General features: G+C 48.3%; 1 protein-coding gene and 1 long non-coding RNA gene across 16 annotated transcripts in view; one reads left to right on the forward strand and one right to left on the reverse strand.

The window, feature by feature from the left end:
• Positions 1-21,402, reverse strand: part of MSI2 (musashi RNA binding protein 2) — a 228,748-nt gene that overhangs the window by 33,702 nt on the left and 173,644 nt on the right. For 13 of the 14 annotated variants that reach the window (XR_014684746.1, XM_084492873.1, XM_084492872.1 and 10 more), the window contains exons 9-10: positions 17,474-17,588; positions 9,749-9,823 (exon numbers count right to left, since the gene is read on the reverse strand). Coding sequence is in view for 13 of the 14 variants with exons in the window: in XM_084492873.1 (XP_084348999.1) it covers positions 9,749-9,823; positions 17,474-17,588 (190 nt within the window). In the remaining variant the exon portion in view is untranslated. Of the gene's footprint in view, positions 1-5,176; positions 6,689-9,748; positions 9,824-17,473; positions 17,589-21,402 lie in introns of those variants that run through there. The other variant, XM_084492867.1, reaches the window with a different exon arrangement.
• LOC311421218 lies at positions 1,671-4,242 on the forward strand. Of its 2 annotated transcripts, none has more exons than XR_014684750.1 (2): positions 1,671-2,770; positions 2,856-4,242. It is a non-coding gene; the product is annotated as an uncharacterized lncRNA (long non-coding RNA). The 2 variants fall into 2 exon arrangements; XR_014684751.1 differs by having other exon boundaries at positions 2,879-4,242.

Consider the following 21,402-nt stretch of genomic DNA (forward strand, 5'->3'; position numbering starts at 1 on the left):
CAGAAGAGCCCAGTAGCCTTTTTTTGGGAGGCGGGCAGGCGTGGGTCCAATTTACTGGACACAAATGCAGTCTTTAATGGTGAGCACGCACAAGGGAAAGCTCCATCCCAAAACAATCCCTTTATGTTTAAAACCTTCATCTTTCAGTCCTCTGTCTCCCCCTCTCCTTTTCTATAAGAAACAAGAATGAGAAAGGAAAACCAGCTGCCATTTCAAGCTTCAGACTAACGACTAACCGCTCACCGTACAGAGGAACATACACAGAGAAACCCAATTTTATCTGGGCTTGGTGAAAGACGAGGATTCTACCAAACCACTCGCGTGTTATCACGGTTTAGTAGCAATTAACACTTTTGGATTTGATCTAAGACCCCGTGAAGCCCTCCCCACGCCCGCAGGACGTGACCGTCTGCAGCGCCTGGCGCTTCCAGCAGCGAACACGCCGTGTCCCCACGGACACGCTGCCTGCCCGATGGCCAGGGGGGAACAAGGCACAGGGCAGTGGTCCATGGAAATGGAGAATTTGTCTCCTAAGCTTTCGATCAATTCTATTAATACTTCTAGCTTCTCCAGGCCTGCTCAGAGTTCTTTATTGTGACAGCCCCATTAAGTGTTTCCCTTTGTCTTTATATGCTGTGTTACATCAAGCTTATTAAAATCTATTTCACCAGGTCAGAAAATTAGCGAACTTCAGATACAGCACATCATGCATAATGGAAACCTCATTAAACAGCCCGCTGTGTTATTCAAGGCACAGTCATCTGCTGCTTAAAATGTACGATGTGTAGCAAGATTTTGTAGGAAAATTCCCAACGTCAGACACCCGTAATGCGCTTCACACCGGATGCGTGTTTGCAGATGGATGTTATTATGAACAAATATTTCTGCTTTGGAATTTCAACAAAACAATAAAAGCCAAATATAGTTAATTTAAAATTTGGCACTTCCACATTATGTACAGTGAACAACCCATTTTTCAGCTGTTTACCACTCTCAGGCCATGGTTTTTAAAATGAGAATGATGCACTTTTGCCCAGTAATTACTTTATGCATCAGTGAGACAAAGCCTTGTTTGTCTCCAAATTATCATTCTGTGTCATTTCAAGTGTAATAACCCTTTTGCAGTTATTTCACCATACAGAAAACTGGGAAAGTTCTCAAAGGCAAATGGTTCACTCTAAGAAAAATATTTATTCAAAAAAAAAACCCACAACAAAACCAAAACCAAAAAAAAACACAACCCAAAACAAAGCAATCCAAACCAAGAAGCAAAAGCTGGTAGCTGTTTCAGCTTATTTACTCTACTTAAAAGCTATTCCAATCCTATGGCAGCTTTAAGGCATCCACTACACTTCTGAAATGCGTCCTATGAAAACTATACCTCCCACCACCCACCACTCTGACTTGGTATGTAATTCTCCCTAATTTAGTATCTGGTGAAATACAGGGAATTATGAGCTTCAAGTGAAAGCAGCTGATGTGCATGAAAGACAATCTCAACTAAATCGCTTCCTAAAAGCAAGTAATTCTGTTTAGTACTAAGCTGATCGCACGATGAAAGCATTTCTCATTTTAAAGCCCAAAGCCAAACACTTACCATTGATTTTTAATAAACAAGGTATGTATAAATGAAATGATCGTTGCAGGGGGAAGAACGCTTGTGAATTCACTGAACCCACGCCTGACACGCACCACAGCAGCACTGAATTTCAGTCACCTGCTGCTGAGCGAACAAGGGCAGGTTAGGTGGAACAGCATCAAGGCATATATTTAAAGTTCAGCAAAGTGGCACTGATTTGCTTCAAGCCTCATTTCAGTTGCTTTGATGGTAGAGAAAATGAGCTATTTTGTTTAAACAGCTTGTTTAAATTTTTATGAATGATCTAAACTATCTGGGTAAGTATTATTAAAAGACAGATCCCAGACTACGAACGAATGCATAAAAAGAACTCACGCCTGGAAGCTGAAGCTGGCAAAATTCAACACAGATGAGAGGCACCTACGTGAAGGAGGAGGCAATTAATCAGAGGACAAGGTTACCAGAGGGCAGGAAATTCTCCACAACTTGCAGGTTTCCAAGTCAGGAGCGAACGCCTCGCCAGAAGACACGCTACAGCTCCCCGCAGCTTATGGAGCGCAACAGCGGTGGCTGGCAGGGACAGGGAACTTCACGCTTCCTTGCTGGAGGAACTGCCGCTGTGCATTTCATAATCCACATTATGAAAAAGGTCAGAGGAGATGGTTGTGGTGCTGAGCCTAAAAACCCTTAGGGCATCACTGCGGGGACTATGTATTACTGCTTCTGGGCAAAGGAGAACTTGGAAGCTACTTAAAACTTAATTATGAGCTTGAAACCCTACTATTAAATGTGACTGAAGAATGTTTTTGTGCTGTAAGGGAAATAATCAATTCTTTTTCAACCCCCAGCTCCCAGTTTTTAACAGCTTTACAGTTAAAAATTGTACCTATGGAGGCCAAAGGCCTAAGCAGGTGAGCTGCTGTGCTCCGGCCGATTTGGACAGGTAGAACTTCCTACAGCAGAACGGGCATTACCACATCACGTTATGCTTTCCACAGGGTAACCTGTATTTGCTTCCATATTTGTGTGCTTGTGTTATGACTTTTTACTCCTGTGGCTAATTATTCTCATTAAGTTCCCCAGCTGCTGCAGCTGTGGCCTGCTCACCACACAACGATCACTCAGGGACTCTTTTGCTGCAGAACTGCCCAAAACACAAAGAGCTCCTGAGAGACCCAGATTCACCAGCAGGTTTGTTTGGTTTTTCTTTCCATTCTCTCCTCCCTGTTGCTTTAGGATTGCTCATTTTCAGGGTGATAACCCTGGGTATTTAAAGCCCATCGCAAATTTCACGCACAGATCAGTGAGCAGCTGGGAACAGGACAACCGAGTTCGATGGTCAAGATGTCCTTACTGATCAAGTAGGTGTTGAAGGCATCACCAGAGAAAAACCTAATGAAGGGCCTGGCAAGTTTTGGTCCTCTGCCAGACAAGCAGTATGGGGAAACCTTACCAGAACCTTGCTCGCAGCATAAAGCCTCTTGCCTGGACCTAGAGAGAAGTGGGGGCAGCACCTGTACTAGCCACCTGCTGCTGTTCAAAGTGGTGGAAGCTGGACTGCTGACTGAGATCAACAGCTCCCCTCCTGAAAAACCCTTAAATTCAATAGCCAGGATATTACTTTAAGGAGCGGGGCAAATGGCAGGTGAAAAGGAATTTTACAAAGCACTTTTCTGCAACATGGAAAAAACCAAAACCACAACACTTCTCAGAAAACAAATGCACCTAAAAGCTGCTTAAGTTCTGCTCAGATTTGAGGAACAGCTCTAGATACCATTTTTCCTGCATCAAAATAAAAGCTATTGCTATCTAAGCAGAACTTGAAGGAGTACCTTCTGGCTTTATGGGCTTTGCTATATTAACTTCTCAGTTTGTTTTCCACAGCTTCAGCTGCTCCTTGCTCCGGGGATGCAACTGCAACAAGAACGGCCCCTCCTCAGCCTGCCCTCTGCCAACACAGGAAGCCCAAACTCTCAATTTTAAACCAGGTCAAGTCCATAGCCTTCATTTTCATTGATGAAGACAGAAACTGAAAGTTCTGAAGAGTGACAATTAAGGAGATTCTAGTAGATTTCAAATGCATTTTGTAAACCACTTTATGCCATGCAGATGCAGTAATGTGTTTTAGGTGAACAAAAGCATGCAGCGCAGGGATGATTACAGCAGATTTTAAGCAGTTAAGAGAGGGTTAGACAAAGTCAGAACGGTTCCTCTTACTGTTACAAGGCTTAACTTAGCTGCACCTCCTGAGTACCTCCACTGCTTTATACCATGTCCTGCTACATACGAAATGGTCTGCTTGGCAGTACAGTGAGCTACAAACATACCCCTTTCCTCTCTCCCACTGCATTTCTTGTAGGAGATTACTTATAAAGGAGTGGGAAACCAAGAGTGAGAGACCTGCAGGAGAGCAAAACAAGCTTGCAGCTTTGTAATATTCCTGAATGTCCTCAATACCAGATACAGAAACTCACTTCCTTACCTCCTTCTTTCAGGCACAATGAAAAAGAAGCCTGAAGCTTGTCATTATTATAGCAATTACTCTTGTCTTTGGTACCAGCTCCTTTTCTTGACCCAGAAAATAACTATCAGACTCACTAGGCAAGCATCACAAATAACTTTTATGTAAGAACAGCTTCCTACCCAGAACTGATGGGCTATAAGTGAGCAGTTTGCGACTGCTATCAGAAAATAAACTAAATTAAGCTTTATACGTTAACAGAAAGTTGGTTTGGTTTTAAATGCTCTCATAATAATAAAAAACATAGTTTAGGTTTTGAACTTTGATTTTCATAGCACCAGGCACTGCAAGAGCATGACCCAAGACTGGGCTTTGCAGACTATGGAGTATCATTATTAATGAGCAAGTGTATTTCCAGGAGCTCAGAAAAGTTTGTGAAAATATTTGTTTTTCCCACCTCTCCCCATACACAAAGGCTTTAATAAGTTTTAAACATTCAAGCAAACAAACCCTTAATTAAAAAGAAATTTAAATTCCTGAGCTGAAGGCTTCTAAGTAACTTTGACAATCCCCAGACATCCAGGTAACGATGGAAGAAAGTATAACAGAGGGAAACAAAGCGATGGCAACTCCTGTGCTCCCCCAGGCACAGCCAGCAGCACCAGTCCCACAGTGGGGTCTGGGGACAATGTTTGCCATCCCAGCGAGGGACCTTCTCTAAAGCAACAAGAGTTACCTGGTTTTCCCTTCCATTTCCAAACAGCAGAAAGAGATTCCTGCACATCAGTGCTGGAGAGTTTGCAACAAGGGTTTCTAACACAACCTGTGGGTTTGATGCTTAAACCCACCTTGGTCAGCACGATGGAAGATCAGACTGTTGGGAATATTGCAATTTTTACATGTAGACATGGCTCTCCCCCCAGTTACAAGTGCGTTGTCATATTTTCTTGTTTTAATTTTTGCTGTCAACACACCTCGTATGTAACCATTCATCTGCAGGTTCTTCAAATACTGGGTCACACGCTTGGAGTGATGGTTGTTTTATTCTTTTATTAAATTGTCATTGGTACTGGTTATTTGGTGCATCCAAACCAAAATATTAAAACTGCAAGCTAAGAGAGCAGCAACACAGCATATCCATTGTAAACAATTTATTATTATTTTCTACCTTAGTTACTTACAGGAAAAAAGTCATAAAAAAGAAAAAAAGAAAAGCACAGATGGACTATTTACAAAAAATGAGAAAATTCACAATAGCCGAAATGTTTGCAAATCATGCACACTAAGACAAGTTCACAAAAGCAAAGCAATTCATAGCAAAAAAACCCAAACAAAATAATAAGAAGCCATACAGATTAAAAAAAGCTATTGCCTGCAGAAAAGTAAAAAGAAAACTAACCAATTATTACATCAAGCATCTTTAATGAAATGAACAGCATAGCCGTGTATTGTAGAGCCTTTGACACTGACATTTTAACAAGTGGATTAACAAACATTAAAATGCATTACAGTTCTACTGTAAGCATGCAATTTACTTCTCACAAACTTATAAAATGGGTAGATACACTTAAAGAAAAACAGGATTCAAATACAATGTGTGTTTTCTACCCAAAACACCAGAACCTGGTCTTGTTAAAAAGGAAGCCAATGGATAGAGGCGTATCACAGAGCTTTGAGGTTCTTCTGGCATTTGGGTGAAGATTAAGAGGCGCAATACAGCTCAAGCTAGCGAGGTGAAAGCTTGCCCCTCTTGCCAAAATTTAAGCAATTTGCCCATGATTTGCAAGCAAAGTCTGGAAGTAAAAGCGGCTGCAGGGAGTACGTGAAAGCGTTGCCTGCTGCAAGAGGAGGGGGCAGCTAGTGGTGCAGAGCTCGAGCGGGGGCTTCTGCAGCACAGTGCTCCAGCCCCCAGCCCGGTGGCCACGCGGGGGCTCACCGGCCACCGACCCCGGCACCGCTGCATCGGGGCACAGCTCCGGGCAGAGCCACCACGACAAAGCAAATCAAGAGAACAAAACATATGTGGGTCAGCTGCACCCACAGCCACTGGCGGCACAGGTTCACACCTGCCCACGCGGGGCGTGCTCGTTTGGAGGAATTAAACCCTGCTTTGTCGATAACCACAGCAAGAGGAGACCCTAGTCTCACTCCACTTTAACTATGATTTGTGCTACTGCTGAACGTCTCTATGGAAAAAAGCGCCAGCATCTCTCTTTGGGCTGCTGTGTAAGAACCAATCATCATTTTTCCTTCCTTGATAAAATGATTTCTAAGAAGTTTGTGAGAAGTCATGCCTTCATAATGCCCCTATCCCCAGTCCTTGTGAGTTACATTCCAAGTGGGCATTAAAAACTCATAACAAAGCAGAGGAAAAAATTAAAAAAAAAAAAAAGGAAAAAATAAAAAGCAAACTCAAAGCAGTGAGGATATGGAGCCTTTAAAAAAATAAAAAATAAAATAAAAGTCCAGTCAATCAAACCAGCCAGTAAGAGCAGCAATTTTTCAGTGGACATTGATATTAAACATGGACCACCCAGGCTTTTTCTGTCTCTCTCTCTCATTAGCACTGTAGTAAACCCCGATTAATTTGTTATGCATCTTTAAGAACTAGTTGATAAAAATTATGTCTTGTGAAATCGGCAAATAGTCTGCAAAGTGAAATAAGAACAGAAATTAATAGATTAAACTGAAAAGATAAGTCCCAGAAATTAAAAAAAAAAATGACACAGAAAGGGAGTGATTGTAATTAAAAGAAAAAGGCTATGTACCGAGTTATAAATGCATAGAGGAAAAAAAATAACGTGATGGGAGAAGATAGAGCAGTCGCCAACCTGACTACGTGTGCCTCGCTGCGGGGCCGGGCGTCGCAACGGCGCGCTGCCGACAGCGCAGGCAGGCTGCTCGCCCCGCGCAGGAATGACAATGCAAGCAGGTGGAGCGTGGCATCTGTAGCATTGCTTCACTTCCACAATGGTATCAGTGGGGCAGTTCAATTTCAGTGGGAACCCTTTTTTTTTTTTTTTTTTTTTAATTTAAAGTGTCAGTAGGTTGTGTAACCCGAGAGGTAACCGGCACGATGCCCGCAGCCAGCCCCGCCAGGCTGATGTGTGGCAGCGCTGTCACACGCCTGCACTGTAGCAGAACGCGCTGCCACATCTCCTCTGTAGCGACCTGTTCGACTGCAGCTGGGTATTTAGAGGTACATTTGCACAGACGTGAGGTTGCAGCACTGCTGCTGTTTAAGTACCAGGTTGTTACGAGGGTGCCGAAGCTCTCCGACACACCGCCCAGGTGCTCCCTCAGAAAGGGCCACGTCGTTTGTTTTTTTTTTTTCCCAAATCCCAACATTGAGCGCTCGGACATGACAACTTATTAAAAAAACTATTCCAGATTCCTCTCCACCAGGCTCGCACCTATCTCACGCTCCGTGCCGTGGCACTTACTGCCCCAGACGCGCTCTCCTCGAACAGCTGGCTCCCAAGGGGACACCCCATCTGCCCGGGGTGCCCCAACCAGCCTCCCCCTGCCGCGAGCACCGCCGCAGCCTGCCCGAGCCACCCTCATGGCACCATCCCCACTGTGTCCCCGCCATGCAGCACCCACGAGGAGCAGTGCTCCTGAGCCGCCCCTGCCAGAGTCTAATTGCTGGAAGGAACTTATGACCTGCAGGGAGAGCAGCACGGGCACAGCTCTAGCCCCGACAGAGCCACGCCAGCCGAGGCGGCCGCAGCGCAGCTCCCCTTCTGAGCCCAATTTTCGAGCTGGCCCCTGGTGCAGAAGGCACCACTGGGGCCTGCAGTTAAGCGCACCTGCTTTCTAGAGGTGACAATTTGCTTTGATTTTCTTCTGCGTTTGCAGTCTCTGCAAGAGATTGGAAATAACTAGCAACTAACTGGAAGGCCTGTTTTGAAAAACCTGGCCCTTAATAAAAGTATATATAATGAGGGCTGGAGTCAAACGGCATCTCTGCTTTCAGCCAGCCGACACGTTCGTTTTAGACATGTTTATAATTAAAGTCATCTCTGCCGATTTTCATCATTTAACATATCAAAGCTGTCTCTCATTTAGCTGTCTTCATACAAATGAGCTGGTGCAGGAGTCATGAGAACCCGGGAGGACAGCGAGAGACAGGCAAGCGCCTTCTGAAGCCTCCTCCTGCGCTCAAGCACACATCGGTGCCCACCTGGAGAGTGCGTGCATTTGGGTGACCTTCCTGTGTCGGGGAGCAGTGCCTGGCCGAGCCCAGCACCCTGCTCCTGGCTGGGGGAGCTGCCAGCACAGGGCTGCTGCTGCTGGCAGCAGCATCAGCATTTGCCCTGTCCTGCTGCCCCAGCACAGCCCATGGGGCACCTGCCCCTGCCGGCCTGTTGGAGCCCCAGTGCCCTACCAAGGCACCATTTGTTTTATTCACATCCTCCAAAGGACCTGACTCAGTTTGAAAGGGCTGAAGCACAGGTGGGAACCAGGCAGCTGAGTTTAAAATAGAGCCTTAGCATTGGTAAATTTCAGCCACAGAAAAGAAAATCTAACGAGTTTCCCTTGGTGCTATTCATCCTGCAGAAACCAGTTCTGCAGAAACTATCGTGCAAGGACATCATTCATCTTACGATGTTAATAATGCATATCCTTTCAACATAATGCTTCATCCTATTGACCCAGGGTTGAACACACAGACGTATCCTTGCCCCAGTTTGCCCCCAGCAGAGCCAACCACCACTCCATGCTCTCCAACCCACCTATGGGTCCATCCGGGAGGGTGCTCGGTGTCCTCGCCACTGCACCTGCAGCGACTTCACCATGGGCAGGGTTTCACTTGGTTTCTCAACTGACCTGAGCAAAGCTGTGCTTCCACCATTCCCTTCCTAAGCCATTAGAGCATGGCACAGGGTGGTGATTCCACTCGCATGGGACCTCAGCAACGAGTGCGCTCATGAACTGACCGTGTAACACAGAGGCTGTGGTGCCACAGTGTCCAGGTGGGCTTTAGCTACTAGTGGCGATAAACACAGCAGCCTGCTAGACCTCCCTGAAAAACGCTGAGGTGAAGTAAAAAGAAATTCTCAATCCCATGCAGTTTCAGTCCCAGTGGCAGCCTTGAGGCCTCGTGGCCCATGGCCCTGGGCCCTTGGAGGGGAGCACACCGCGCAGCCAGCCCTGACGGCTGTGCCAGGGAGGGAGGGAGAACACCACAGAGCACCCCCAACGAGCACACGCCGTCAGGAACTAGCTGCTAGGAAGAACACCGAAGGTATCTACGAATATACAGGAACGTTGGACTTTGCTCCAAACTGCACTTCTAATGAATATGAACTTACCACAGAACGTGTGAACGTGTGTGAGAGTCTGTGTGTGTGTGCCTGCACATTTATCTGTAATATATATATATGAAAGAAAAAAAAAGTCAAAGGGAGGCTAACAGCTCTTAAATTATCTGTTGCTTTATGTTTTAATTTAAGAAGTTTGTTTTCAAATAACCAGTACCAATTTACACATTAATAAAAATGTCTTAAAAATATGTATATGTAAATATATAAATATTTTTAATAGTAAAAAAAAATTGTTATGTGAGATGCTCCCTGCAGACTTGCCTGTCTCAACTTGCAGCTATGGATTTAAGAAAAAAAAAAAAAAAAAAGGAAAAAAAAAAAGGATAAACTAAAGAAGGAAAGAAGGGAAAAAAAGTAAATCTGCAAATGAAATGTACATACCTGGGAATTGATAGCTGTAACTTGGGGCAAATCCAGGATATCCTCGGCCATACGTTGCAACAAAATTCGGGTAACCTTGATCACAGAAATATAAAAATTAAAAAAAATAAAAAAGGAGAGAGAGAGAAAAAAAAGTTTCAAGATTAATAAAGGTCTTTTAATTTATAAATATAATGCAAAATAACATGGAAGAAACTTGGTTTTACAAGGGGGTACTCAAAAGTGAGATTCATTCTGCTCATGCAAAACTGCAGGAAGATTTCATTATTATCTTGAATAGAAACATCTAGAGATATACGACTTTGCTGATCACTTGCCTGCCTTTCTTTGTGCGTGAGACCTGTCACTCACGTAATTAACATGCACTTTGGTATCTGAAGTCCAAGGACTGTGCATACTTGTTAGCTGGAAGAGTAAATGCCAAATGCTAAGGCTAAACACATAACACAGGTTTGCTCTGACATTTGGAGAGCTTACAATGAATGTACTTTGCTTCAGAGCTATTGACAGTTGGAGATTAAGGTAGTAGTAATTCTTTATCCCAGGAGTGTGAAGGACAACAGTTAACACATCAAAGAGTTAGAGGCAGCAACGGCAATGAGCCAGAGTCAAAGAGCTTTTAATTTTTCAGGAAAGTAAAGCCCAGATATGAGAACCGCTTCCTAAAGCAATTGCTAAGATACACACATCCAACCTCAGGCAGCTTTTGAAGTTTTATTATGAGAAAAATACCACTCAAGACCATTTTGCTAATAAAAATGCCTAAGTAAATGCATTAAGGTGCAATTGTGCCCTCTTCCACGCAGGGGATGGAAGTGAAGCAGTAATGCTGCTCACAGGGCAGGGCCGCTCAGATGGCTGCGGGCGCTGAAGCGAGGCAGGGCCTCAGCCCCGTGGGACCGTGTGGGACCAGGCCGCATGGACAATGGCAGCAGTGCCCGCAGGGCCGCCCCATAGCTGCTTGCCCAAGGGTCTTGCCATGGCTGCCGGCCAGCCCGGGGCAGAGAGATTCTGCTGGTCAGGCACCAGAGGTTTGCAACCTGCTGGACATCAAGGCCTGAAACCACACGCGGGGAGGCAGCAGCCAGGGGGCCGCACGCTGAGGCCTCCCAGTCCTCACCCAGCGCCACGGCTGCCTCTGCCCCGAGCGGTGCTGTGGGTGCTGCAAGCAGTCCTACGGAGGTTTCCTAAAACTGCAACCTCGCTTCTGACCCTCAGCATTTGCTTGGCCAAATTCCTTAAAAACAGGAATTCTCCTTTGCACTTCCAACGCTACTGAATGCTCTCTTTGGCTACCAGTGTTAACCTGTCTGCCCAGACTCCAGCAGTCTCCAGAAAAGGCCTCTCAAGACCAAGAAATCATCTGAAGAAGTTTGTTCTCTCTCCACCTGAAGCCAACAGACATCCTGCAGCGGTGACAGCAGCAGCTGGGCCGGACCTCAAGAACATGGGGAGCTGCTGAGCGGTTCCTCTGGAGGTCCTGTTATCTCCGTGTTTATTCGTTAAAATACTACTACATTGTACAGTAATTTTGCTGCCGCACCAAGTTCTCTCCATTTATGATTAGATTTATATATAGATATAATATGCTATTAATCATAATCTAAAACAGGAAGATAAAAATGCTTGGATGAATTTTGATTATGGGATTAGGCAATGCCAGGGGAAAGCAGCCCTGCAATTGCAGGACAGCGCGTGGCAGCTTTCAGCAGATATGTACACACTGCTTAGCCCCTGCCTATTTATTTCACAGCTCAACAGCTGGATTCCCTTAGAAATTAATCACCTCTGTCGTTAAATCAGATCTTTCAGCGTTAAGCTTTACAAACCTTTTTTCCTTTTTTTTTTTTTTAAACCTACGATATTGATAAATGGATTGTTTGCTAAGTAACTAGCGCCATTAACACCACTGCGAGCTCCACAATGAAAAATCGCTCTGCGGCACCGACCACAGCCACTCTCCTCGCCAAGAGGAAAACATTTGCTCCCATCCAGACCCAACCGACTCCGAGGCAGGTTTTGGCTGGTGACCTAGTGGCCCATGTGCCGAGGAGCACCCAGGTCTGCCCCAGGGCACGGATACTGCGGGCACATCTCATCGGCTGCCCCATGGGGCCGGGGCTGGGGCTGGGGCTGCCCCCGTGTGTGTCCCCAGACCTCAGGCAGCATGAGCAGCCCCACTCTGCCCAGCCAAAGCCGCTATGTGCAATGCCAGCAGCGGGGCTGGGTGGGGGTCTCGGCTGCATCCGCGGCGCTCAGCACTCTCTAGGTCAGGCAGACGAAATCATAAATTTATAATACAACATTACTTCAATTTTCCTCTTCATTTACTGCTGCAGTGCCCAGCTCTGCTCTAACAAGTCAAAGCCCAATCCGTGCAGGAGAAATTGGCTGGCTGAATATCAATATCGCATTAACACCATGCCCATGTGGCTGCTTCATCAAGCCAAATTATGGCCACGCTGACCTATCCACCATTTCCATTAGATGCCATTCTCATCCTGCACCGGGTACCGAACAGTTTATTTGCTTCAGTAGCCCTACTGAATGACCAAACTCTCTAATCATCCCTTGTTGCTAAACCAAAAATCCACGTTTTGCCTGGATTGCTTCCTCTGAAGCGAGACCCTGCTGCCCATGGGAGCGCAAACTCAAACCAACACCCAAACCACTTTCACAGCTCCTTCACCCAGCTCCCTGTCTCTGCTGTCACCAGCGGCAGGCCCTGCACGCCCACCCCGCAGGCTGGCCGAGCCAGCAGCCCCGTCCTGGCCACAGGATGGATCCTCGCCTGTGCTGGACGCTCCCTGGCCCGCACATGGCACTGCCGTACACAAGGTGACAGTGGTGGCCGTGGTATTGCCACGCTGACCACACGATGGTCACGGTCACACTCCCGCTGGAGGGAACACCCGGTGCTGCCACCAAGTCCACTGCTGCTGCAGTGTGTGGTCAGTGCTGCCATATGGGGAAGGTACAAAAATAACTGCAGGACAAAAATAACTGCAAGCAGGTAACGCTGACCTTCTTACTTGCAGTTTACCTAAGGGTACCACAACGTTACTAGTGTTAAAGCCCATCGTGGTGGACTCACATTAAGGTCCAAGCATTACAGACAGGGAAACTGGGCAGATTTCCCCCCTTCCTCTCTACACATGGCAACCTGTGGCCCTGGGGACTGAGCTCCTTACCAAGCATGCACACAAGGTCACTGGGAAGGCAGGACGGCCAAGCTGGACCCTCAGCTCCCTGATGTCCCACCGCAGCTCCAGAGGGAGAAACACTTTGTCTCCTCCACAGGAGGAAGTGTCCACAACTACCGAACCAGCCTCTGGAAACATCTTTTAGTTTTTATATGTGGTGGCCCAGGATGGACAAACCTCACGGTTAGTATACGGACACACTGCGTGAGCACTTTGGGGTCTGGGGACTCCTGCTTTTAATTAAAATACTTCAGTCGATGCAAGAAAATGATCAGTTACATTATTATTATTTGTATGGCTCAGAGTAAGGAACTCCGGGTTGTTTGTAATGAAAGGTGCTGTCCTGCTGCCAAAGCATTGCCCAACACTACAACAAAAATGCTCAGGGTCTTGCTTAAAAAAGCCTTGGCTGTGACCTTGACGTAAGCACCCATTGCACCAGGGAACGTAGAACAAAACCCAGCTCCTGGAGGCACACGGGGGTGACTGTGTACCAGGAGCAGCTATGGAGATGAAAAGATCTGCTGTAAAAGTTGCCCCCTTGGTCCAAAAAAATCTCCTACCGATCTGTCTCCTACTTCAAGGACAGGAAAAAGCTAAGCCCGAGCTGAGCACAGCTGTGCTAACCGGGGTGAACACCGCACCTGGAGCTGCTGCAGGAGCCCGGTGGCTCCTGGAAGTCCTGCCATCCTGCTGGGAAGCGCGTGTCCAACTCAGGGTTCCCTTTCCTTAATTCTGCCTCAGAGGCGGCTACTGCTCTATTAAAGAGTCTGATGGAAAAAAGGAATGACTTTCTTTGAAGGGCACAAGCTTCTTTTATGCATGAGTTCAGCCTACCTCGACTGAACATGTGCAGTAATGCAGAGCCCCGGTCTGCCTGGTGCAATGATATAAGCAGCCTGGTAGGGATTTTCTGAAATTTGGTGTTCATATCAGACATTATTTCAGCAGTCTCAGTGCATAATCTTTATGGGCTGTGCTCTCCTATCTCTGGAGGGGTTTGCAAGTTAAAAAGGGCCCAACTTAAATATTAAACACCAGCAAGTCGAAGATGCTCATCACCGAACGAAACGAGTGCCGTAGGGTCCCAGCTCAGACCAAGCAGTGCAGCAGCCACCCCCAGAGCCTGGCGTCCCCTCTGGGACCACCACACCAGCAGCTGCCCCGACCCTGTTTTTTTTTCAAGTTTTCAGGTATGGTCCTGAACAGAGAGCAGAAAGCAGGGCTAACATAGCAGCACCTACGTGGCCCCTGGCGAAGGGGCTCCAAGGGTGATGGGTTTGTACCGGGACCAGCTGGCAGGGGTGGGCTTCTGGGCGCAGCGCGAGCTTTCGGGCCCTGGCAGTCCTCGTCCAGCTGAAGACATCGCTGCCTGCTGGTGCCTGGGATGCGGTGCCTGCCCACCACGGAGCGTGTGAGAGCCTTGCCATCCTCCTGCCAGGTGGGCTGCCAGAGAGAAAGAGGTCACGGGAGCTGAAACCATTCCAGCCCGCTCTTTATGCAGAGTGGCTAATTAATGTTCCTGGTCTCCCCCGAGGATGCACGCTTCCCATCAGCAGACAGAGACGGAGACAGCCCAGGAGCAGTCCTGGCAGAAGGCTCAGCCTGCCTGCACTCTCGCAGTCAAAAAATCCTTTCAGAAGAACACTTTAATTTTGTTCCAATCAACCAAATCATCACAGAAGCGGCTGCCTGTGCACCTTTAGACCCCGGCTGCTGCAGGCTCCTCGGGGAGGCTATGATTAATGAAAAAGACCAACTTCCTTAATAGCTTTGGAGGGAGTCACTCTCCACTCTTTCCTTTGGGTTGTCTTGTGCATTTGTTCCTTTGATTTCCTCCTCTGCCTGTGAACAGCATCTGGAGAAGGTGACCTTGGACAAGGGCTCCTGGAAAAAGGTATAAAAACCTTTCAAGAGCAGCTTCAATCCACTTGTTTTCAGTCTGGCCAGACACCTAAAACGAGGAGTGGAGTAAATCTGACACAGGCCTGTTGGGATCTGCCCCCGGCAGCACACCACGCTGGGTCCTCGCTGTGCGACGGGTTAATTACACCCTGCGCTCCCCTCTGTGGCTGGGAGGGGGCAGGAGGTGTGGGCTCCCCGCCGAGCCTCCGCCTCGTGCCCCCTTTCCAGCCTTGAAGCAAGCTCCTCCGGGCAGCCTTTGGGAAGGGGCTTGTGGTGGCCGACCAGCCAGCCTCGTTGTGTGCTGTGGTTTTGTTGTTCAGCACTTGATTATTTAACACGGTGCCACCGCAGCAAGCAGGAACTTGGAAGATAAAAAAACAAAACAGTGCAAGCTGATAATGAAGCATCTGGCCTTCACCATAGATCAGTCATTAATTCTGAGCAAGCCACTCTGATTTGAAATCTAATAAGAGCACGCTAAGGGCTGCCCTGCGAGAAGCAGAGGAGCAGCACCCATCCGGCCGGCTGGCAGCCGTGCAGCAGGGAGGTGAACCTGTCAGCAGGCGTCCCACCGCGGCCGTCTGCAGGAGCCGATCCACTCACCGAGGGCTTCTTTATTGCTTCTTAAAGCCTGAAGCGATCGTTTTCCACAGGGGCAGCCCCAGCAGCAATTAGTCACATGGCACCTGAGGGCTCAATCTTCCTTTCAGGTCCCCGGGGCAGGTCCCAGCTCCAGGAACTCCTCTCAACTTTTCCTCCTCGCCTCCTTTCCTCCGCCGCCGCGCACCCACCTCCGTGACACCGGGCACCGCAGCACGGAAGCGAGAGAAGCAGAGCAGTACGTGTGCACAGGCACACTGGGAACTCACAGGTAACGAAATCACCAACTGACTAGAACAAGATAAATATTTTAACCATAAAATGTGATTTCCCAACACTTTGGGCGAGGGTGACGGTGGAACGTGGGGACAGAAGAACAGATGATCGGCTGAATAACCGAATTACACATCCCCGAAATGGATCGTTCCGGCCACCTGAAGAGAAGTGCTATTAATTCTGAGATACAGCAAACATGGCAGGGAAGTTTTTCCCATGACATCAAGCAGTGCCTGAAGTCAGACATCTCAGCAGAACAGCCTGATCTTCACAGGAACCAAACCCTCTGCCCTGACGCCCGCTCCAGGAGCCTTTGGGTCCTGCAGGGCCCCAGCCCACGCTGCCTGTGGACCCGCTCTGTGGAGCTCAGGAGCACCGAGAGCCAGCTTTCAAGGCTCGTTTTCATGCTCAGCTTCTAGGATCAACTAAACTCCAGAAAAATTCATCTTGAAAAGCTGAAGAGCGTCTTGTTTATGAAGCACTGGATGGACAGGCTGCTGGGACAGAGGAGTTTCTACTCCTGCTGCTGACGGAGAACATGGCACTCTTGAGATCAAAACCCACCACCCTCTTTGTGGGCCAGTCCCAAGGGGAACTGCCTGGTTCCACTTAAATAAAGCCTGGAAAGATTCCTAAGGGTGCCCTGCCTCTCCCTCCTCAGGCTGCAGACAGCAAGTGCTGGTGCCAGGACTGCTGCAGCTGGCAGGTGCCTTCAGGTGAGCAGCACTGGGGGGGACGGGGGAAGGAGAACGGCCTCATGATGAAGCCAAGTGCTCTGCTTGGGTCTCTGCTGCTGCTGGCCCCACTCCACAACCCCACCAACCCCAAGCACCTCTGGACAGAACCCAGGGAGCACCCAGGAAAGGCCGCGGAGCAGGGAGGTGGCTGGAAGGGTCCCTTCTGCCTGGGGACACCCCCAGCCCCCCTACCCATCACGTCCACTTTACAGACCCAGCAGGTGACAACCGAGGGAAGGTCCGGCAATACGAAGGGAGCAGAAAGTGGAAAATACACGGGTTTTACAAAAAGACACTGGCAATGCATTAGCAGGATTTTGGCTTAGTAAATCTGAGGACAGAATATCAAGAGGTTGGTTGTCAGACTGTATAGAAAGAACAACTATCTAGGCAGAAACAAATGAGAACCAATTATAACTAAATAGACCTCGTGCACAAATAGAATTTTGCCATTAAATATCATTTATCCCATTTAATTAGTATTTTCTGGACACAATACACCGGACTAAAATACCGTTCCATCTCCTTGAAACTCGTAATTATTGTTGCGACCTATACTGTTACACATCTCCCTGCTTTCTCCATCTTGCATGCCATTTAAGAACCGGCAAGATTTTCAATTATCTATGCTGAACTGTCAAAGATACCTTTAAAAGAAGGGGAATAATGTGTGACTCAATTCCTCTAAAAAGGGGGAGAGATCATTTTTAGTCAGAATGAACACACTGCATCTTTCATCATTCTATTTTTGCGAGTAAGAGTAAAACAGGCTATTTAAAACATCCATTTAAATGCAAATTTTTATATTCCAGGAAGGGGGGGGGAGTTAATCATTTACCACAGACAGGATTATTTTCCCCACTCCACCCCTGCTGAAGTTTTAGGCTCGCACTCCCACGAGTGCTGAGCTGTGCTCACCCCTATGCCTCACGCGTTCACAAATCAGGGAGACAACACAGGGGAGGCTCGCTCTGGAAGACGTTTGGTGGCTATTGCACACTTACCCAACATTCCCATCCCTAGCATAAAAGCGTCCATGGTATACGGTAATCCACGTGCCCTTCCTCTCGTCCCTGGTGGAAACATCACTTCTTTAGGTTGTGCTTTCTTACATTCTACCTATTGAGCAGAAACATGTACAAATGAGATGCAAATGAATTCCATGTAAATGTCAAATGCAGAACTGATCTACTTAAGGGGGGAGATTTATTTTTAGCATTTTCCTCCCCACACCGCCTCCCCCTCAAAGGTGAACTTTCAGAGTAGTGTAAACGGATTGAGAAGAGCAAACGTGTATGTCTCTTTAAACACAGAGCAAACCAACGCCGTAAAGATGACAGAAATGCTGATTGAAGAAGTTGCCGTGGTCCTGAAAGGAAAACCTGCGCTGCGTTTACTCTCAATGACACTTGCGGGCGTGGAATGGATGGAGGAAAGTCTTCAGCACAGCTCTATTACAATCGATAGCAGAAAATGACTCTCGGTGATCATTACAAAAAGCTCCTTTTAAAACAGGAATAAAGAATCGATATTTCTACCCAGCAGAAAATTTCTGTAAACCCTATTAATAAACGATCTGCATTCTTTCACTTCCAGTTACTCCTGCTGCCCTTTGAAGTCACTTAATGCCACCTTAATCACACCGCCAGCCTCCGCTAACTCCTCTGCGGCCAGGCAGAGCCCCGGGACCGGGACCCGCTCTGGGGAAAGGCCCCGAGGGGCCGGGCTGCACCTTCAGGGGCTGCTTCTGTGCCTCTGGATGGGACGGGGAGAAGCGAGCAGATGGCCCGGTGGCCGTGCTGTTGCTGCCTACCAGGGCTTGCTCCGAGCAGAGGCGGGCGGGCGCCCGGGGGCGAGCAGCGATCGCAGCAGACAAGCCCAGGGATAAGCATAACGTGGCTAAACGCTTCCGTTCCTAATAGCCCTATCAGTGACAGTGTATTCTTTGTCTTATGAAAACCAACCGCCTGTTCCTAGGCAACCCGATCAGCGAAAATTTCAGGTTTATACAGATTTCATTTAGGTAACATAAAGGTTAACTGACTGTAATGGGAGTATTTTAAACAAAACCACCTACTCCTCCCCTTTCTGCTGCAAACCTCGTGCAGATCCTATTTACTTTGCTTGCAACACATCCCAATGCAAAACCGCTCAGATCCCGCCAATGTTGTCAAAACATGCACTTCTTGAAAGCAAACTGCCCGAATCCCGTGGAGTTTGGGGTAATATTCTTCCGGAGTTGTGCCCTGCTACCCTCCTGTCTCGGGAGCAGCACTGCTCCCGAGCAGCACTGGGACGTGGAGCGGGATGGCGTGTGTGCACGCTGCAGGCACACGATGGGATGGAGAGCCCCGTGGTGCCCCACAGGCTTTCCGTGCCCTGACATTAAGATAAGGAGAGAAGGAAAAGAAAGGAAGCAAAAAACTCCATCAGCCATCTCACTGGCCAGCAGCTCACAGCCTGTGCTGCCGCGGGCACAGCAGGGCAGGGCAGGCGGGGGCCAGGACCCATGGTGGGTGCCTGCAGTGCTGTTTCCATCCACCCCAAAACCTCTGCCCCCAGAGCCCCCCAGCCCAAGGGCAGCAACCTGCTGTGTGTGACTCCTCACCTCTGCCTCCAAGGGCTCTTTGTGTGCTCGAAACACCAAGCACAAGCGCCCGCCTCCCCGATGCCTCGCACGCCAGCAAAGCAGCTCGGCAACATCCTCTGAAACTTTCCTTTGCTTATTTTTAATCAGAGAGACGTTTAACAGGAGTGTGCCAATCTAATTTCTCCAGCCAAATTGCAGCAGGGTGATCGCCAGAAGTGTATCATCTCATTTCTCAGCCATATTCCTCGGGTTCGCCACCACTCCAAATGTCACAGAGGCATTGGTTACACCTCGTAGCTGCTTTTGCTGCAAATATTCAGAATGATAAAAACAATCTAGCCTGGCTCGACGGACAATTAACAGGAAAATGAAGTTTGGATTAGCACCGTTAGAAACAATAACCCAGTAATTAGCTTTTGCAACCACAAAACAGCCTACCGCTGCTCTCTGAAAGACTAGCTTAATTTATGATTTTCACAGCACACGAGGATACAAAGGGAATGGTAGTGAGCTGCAAAGAAGTTTTAACTTGGATTTAAAGGAAAAGAAAAAGCCGCCAGTAGGAAAGAGAAATAATTCCTAAGCCTTGTAAACAAATATGCCCCATACGGAGGGCAGAAAGATTTGCCATTTTTTCCAGCAGAGATGTCTCCTCTCTGGGCTGTCTGATGTCAGGTCAGAGGTTGGACTCGATGACCTTGAGGTCTCTTCCAACCTAGAAAATTCTGTGATTCTGTGATTCTATGTGCGGGTGCAGAGCCGTGAGCCCCAGCCTGGCTGCACACCTGGGGGGATTTCACTCTCACTGGCAAATGGGGACAGTGAAGCAGGAGGTGAGGGGACAGGCTGCTGGGGACAGGGCCGGCTGTCACCACCTGCAGCAATGGTGACCACGGGGCAAAACCCCAGGGAACACGGGGCAGGATGCCCTAGAGGGACCCACAGTTAGGTTTCTACATGGGCAGAGCACCCGATGGGAAGGCGGCTCAGCTCCTTCCACATCGCCCCCAGGAGCCTGCCTGATGTGGGCACGTTGTGCATAAACCTGGATCCTACGCTTCCAGCTCAGCGTTTCTGCACCCCCTTAATCATTGCCAGATTTTCTTCCACCTCCCCTGCACGAGAGATGTGCTGTAGTTTCAGCAGCCTAACAAAGAAAGTTGTAACTCTAAATTGAGGAAAAAGAAAAAAAAAAAAAAGGGACAGGGAAAATAAAATTTGCTATTTTTGTTTAGTCTAGTTTGGAGAATTAACATTACACTGGGGTGCTCCTGGGTGAACACAAGCAGTCAAAGCCACCAGAATGCAGGACGGCTGGGATGGGGAGTGAAAAGCCTCTTATACCCAGAGCAACAGAACAGGCTGTCAGCCCGCAGCACCAGGATGTTTCAGAAAAATATGGCTAACAGCTTTCCAGGGAAACCAGAGCTATTTTGAGGAAAGCAGAGTGCTCCCATATTCACAATGCACAAAAAAATTTATTTTACCGCCCAAAGACAAGGCAACTTTGTCTTGCCAGCAAAGTGCACTTCACAGTTAGTTGAGATCGGGTTACCTCGGGGACCCCCTGCCACTCATGCCATGGCAAGGCAAACTATTGCTCCTCTGACGGCAACCTGGGTTCACCAACAATGCTGCAAAGGTAGCGCTACACCAGAAACACAAGAAAGGTTTTAAAGCACATTTAAAAACAGCTTTACGTCACTGACCAAGGTGGGACAGGGACACTGGGCTCAGAAGTTGCTTGGCACATCCTCAGGCTGCAGGAGATGCTGGCGAAGTGCACTCTGAAGTTTCTTGTGATTTTCTTGTCCCCCAAAGCCCCTGGTAGCCCCCAGCACCGGGCAGCTCCCCGCTGTCCTGCGCAGGCTGCTGAACCTGGCCACGCCAGGGGACCGTGACAAGGGCAGCGCCACCACCTCACCAGCTACATCACTCACAGGCACATCCAGGATTGACATCAGAGGAATGCACCCAGGCTGCAGGCGGCCAGCAGCGTCCTTCAGCTGCATGGCAGCAGGGTCCTGCTCCCTGCCTCCTGCACGTGGGGCACGGCTCGGCCTCTCCAGGAGCGGGGTGCCTCGGATACACTAAAACCAAACCACGAACAAACCAGCCCACTGAATCCACCGCGGGCAGGAGAAGGAAAGCTACAGGTGCCTGGCAATGCGAGCCAGTTTCCAGCAGCTGACTGGAGGTGGTGACCTGCAGAGCAGCGGGGGCAGCCCAGCTCCCCGCACGTGTCACCCTGTACCTAGGGTGTGAACAGCTTCATCGCAGCCAAACCGCAAGAAAATCAATGACTCCATCACATTTCTTTTCCGGCTACTTTTGCACCCTCGT

The sequence above is a fragment of the Aythya ferina genome (assembly GCF_964211825.1).
Source record: "Aythya ferina genome assembly, chromosome: 19".
Classification (NCBI taxonomy): domain Eukaryota; kingdom Metazoa; phylum Chordata; class Aves; order Anseriformes; family Anatidae; genus Aythya; species Aythya ferina.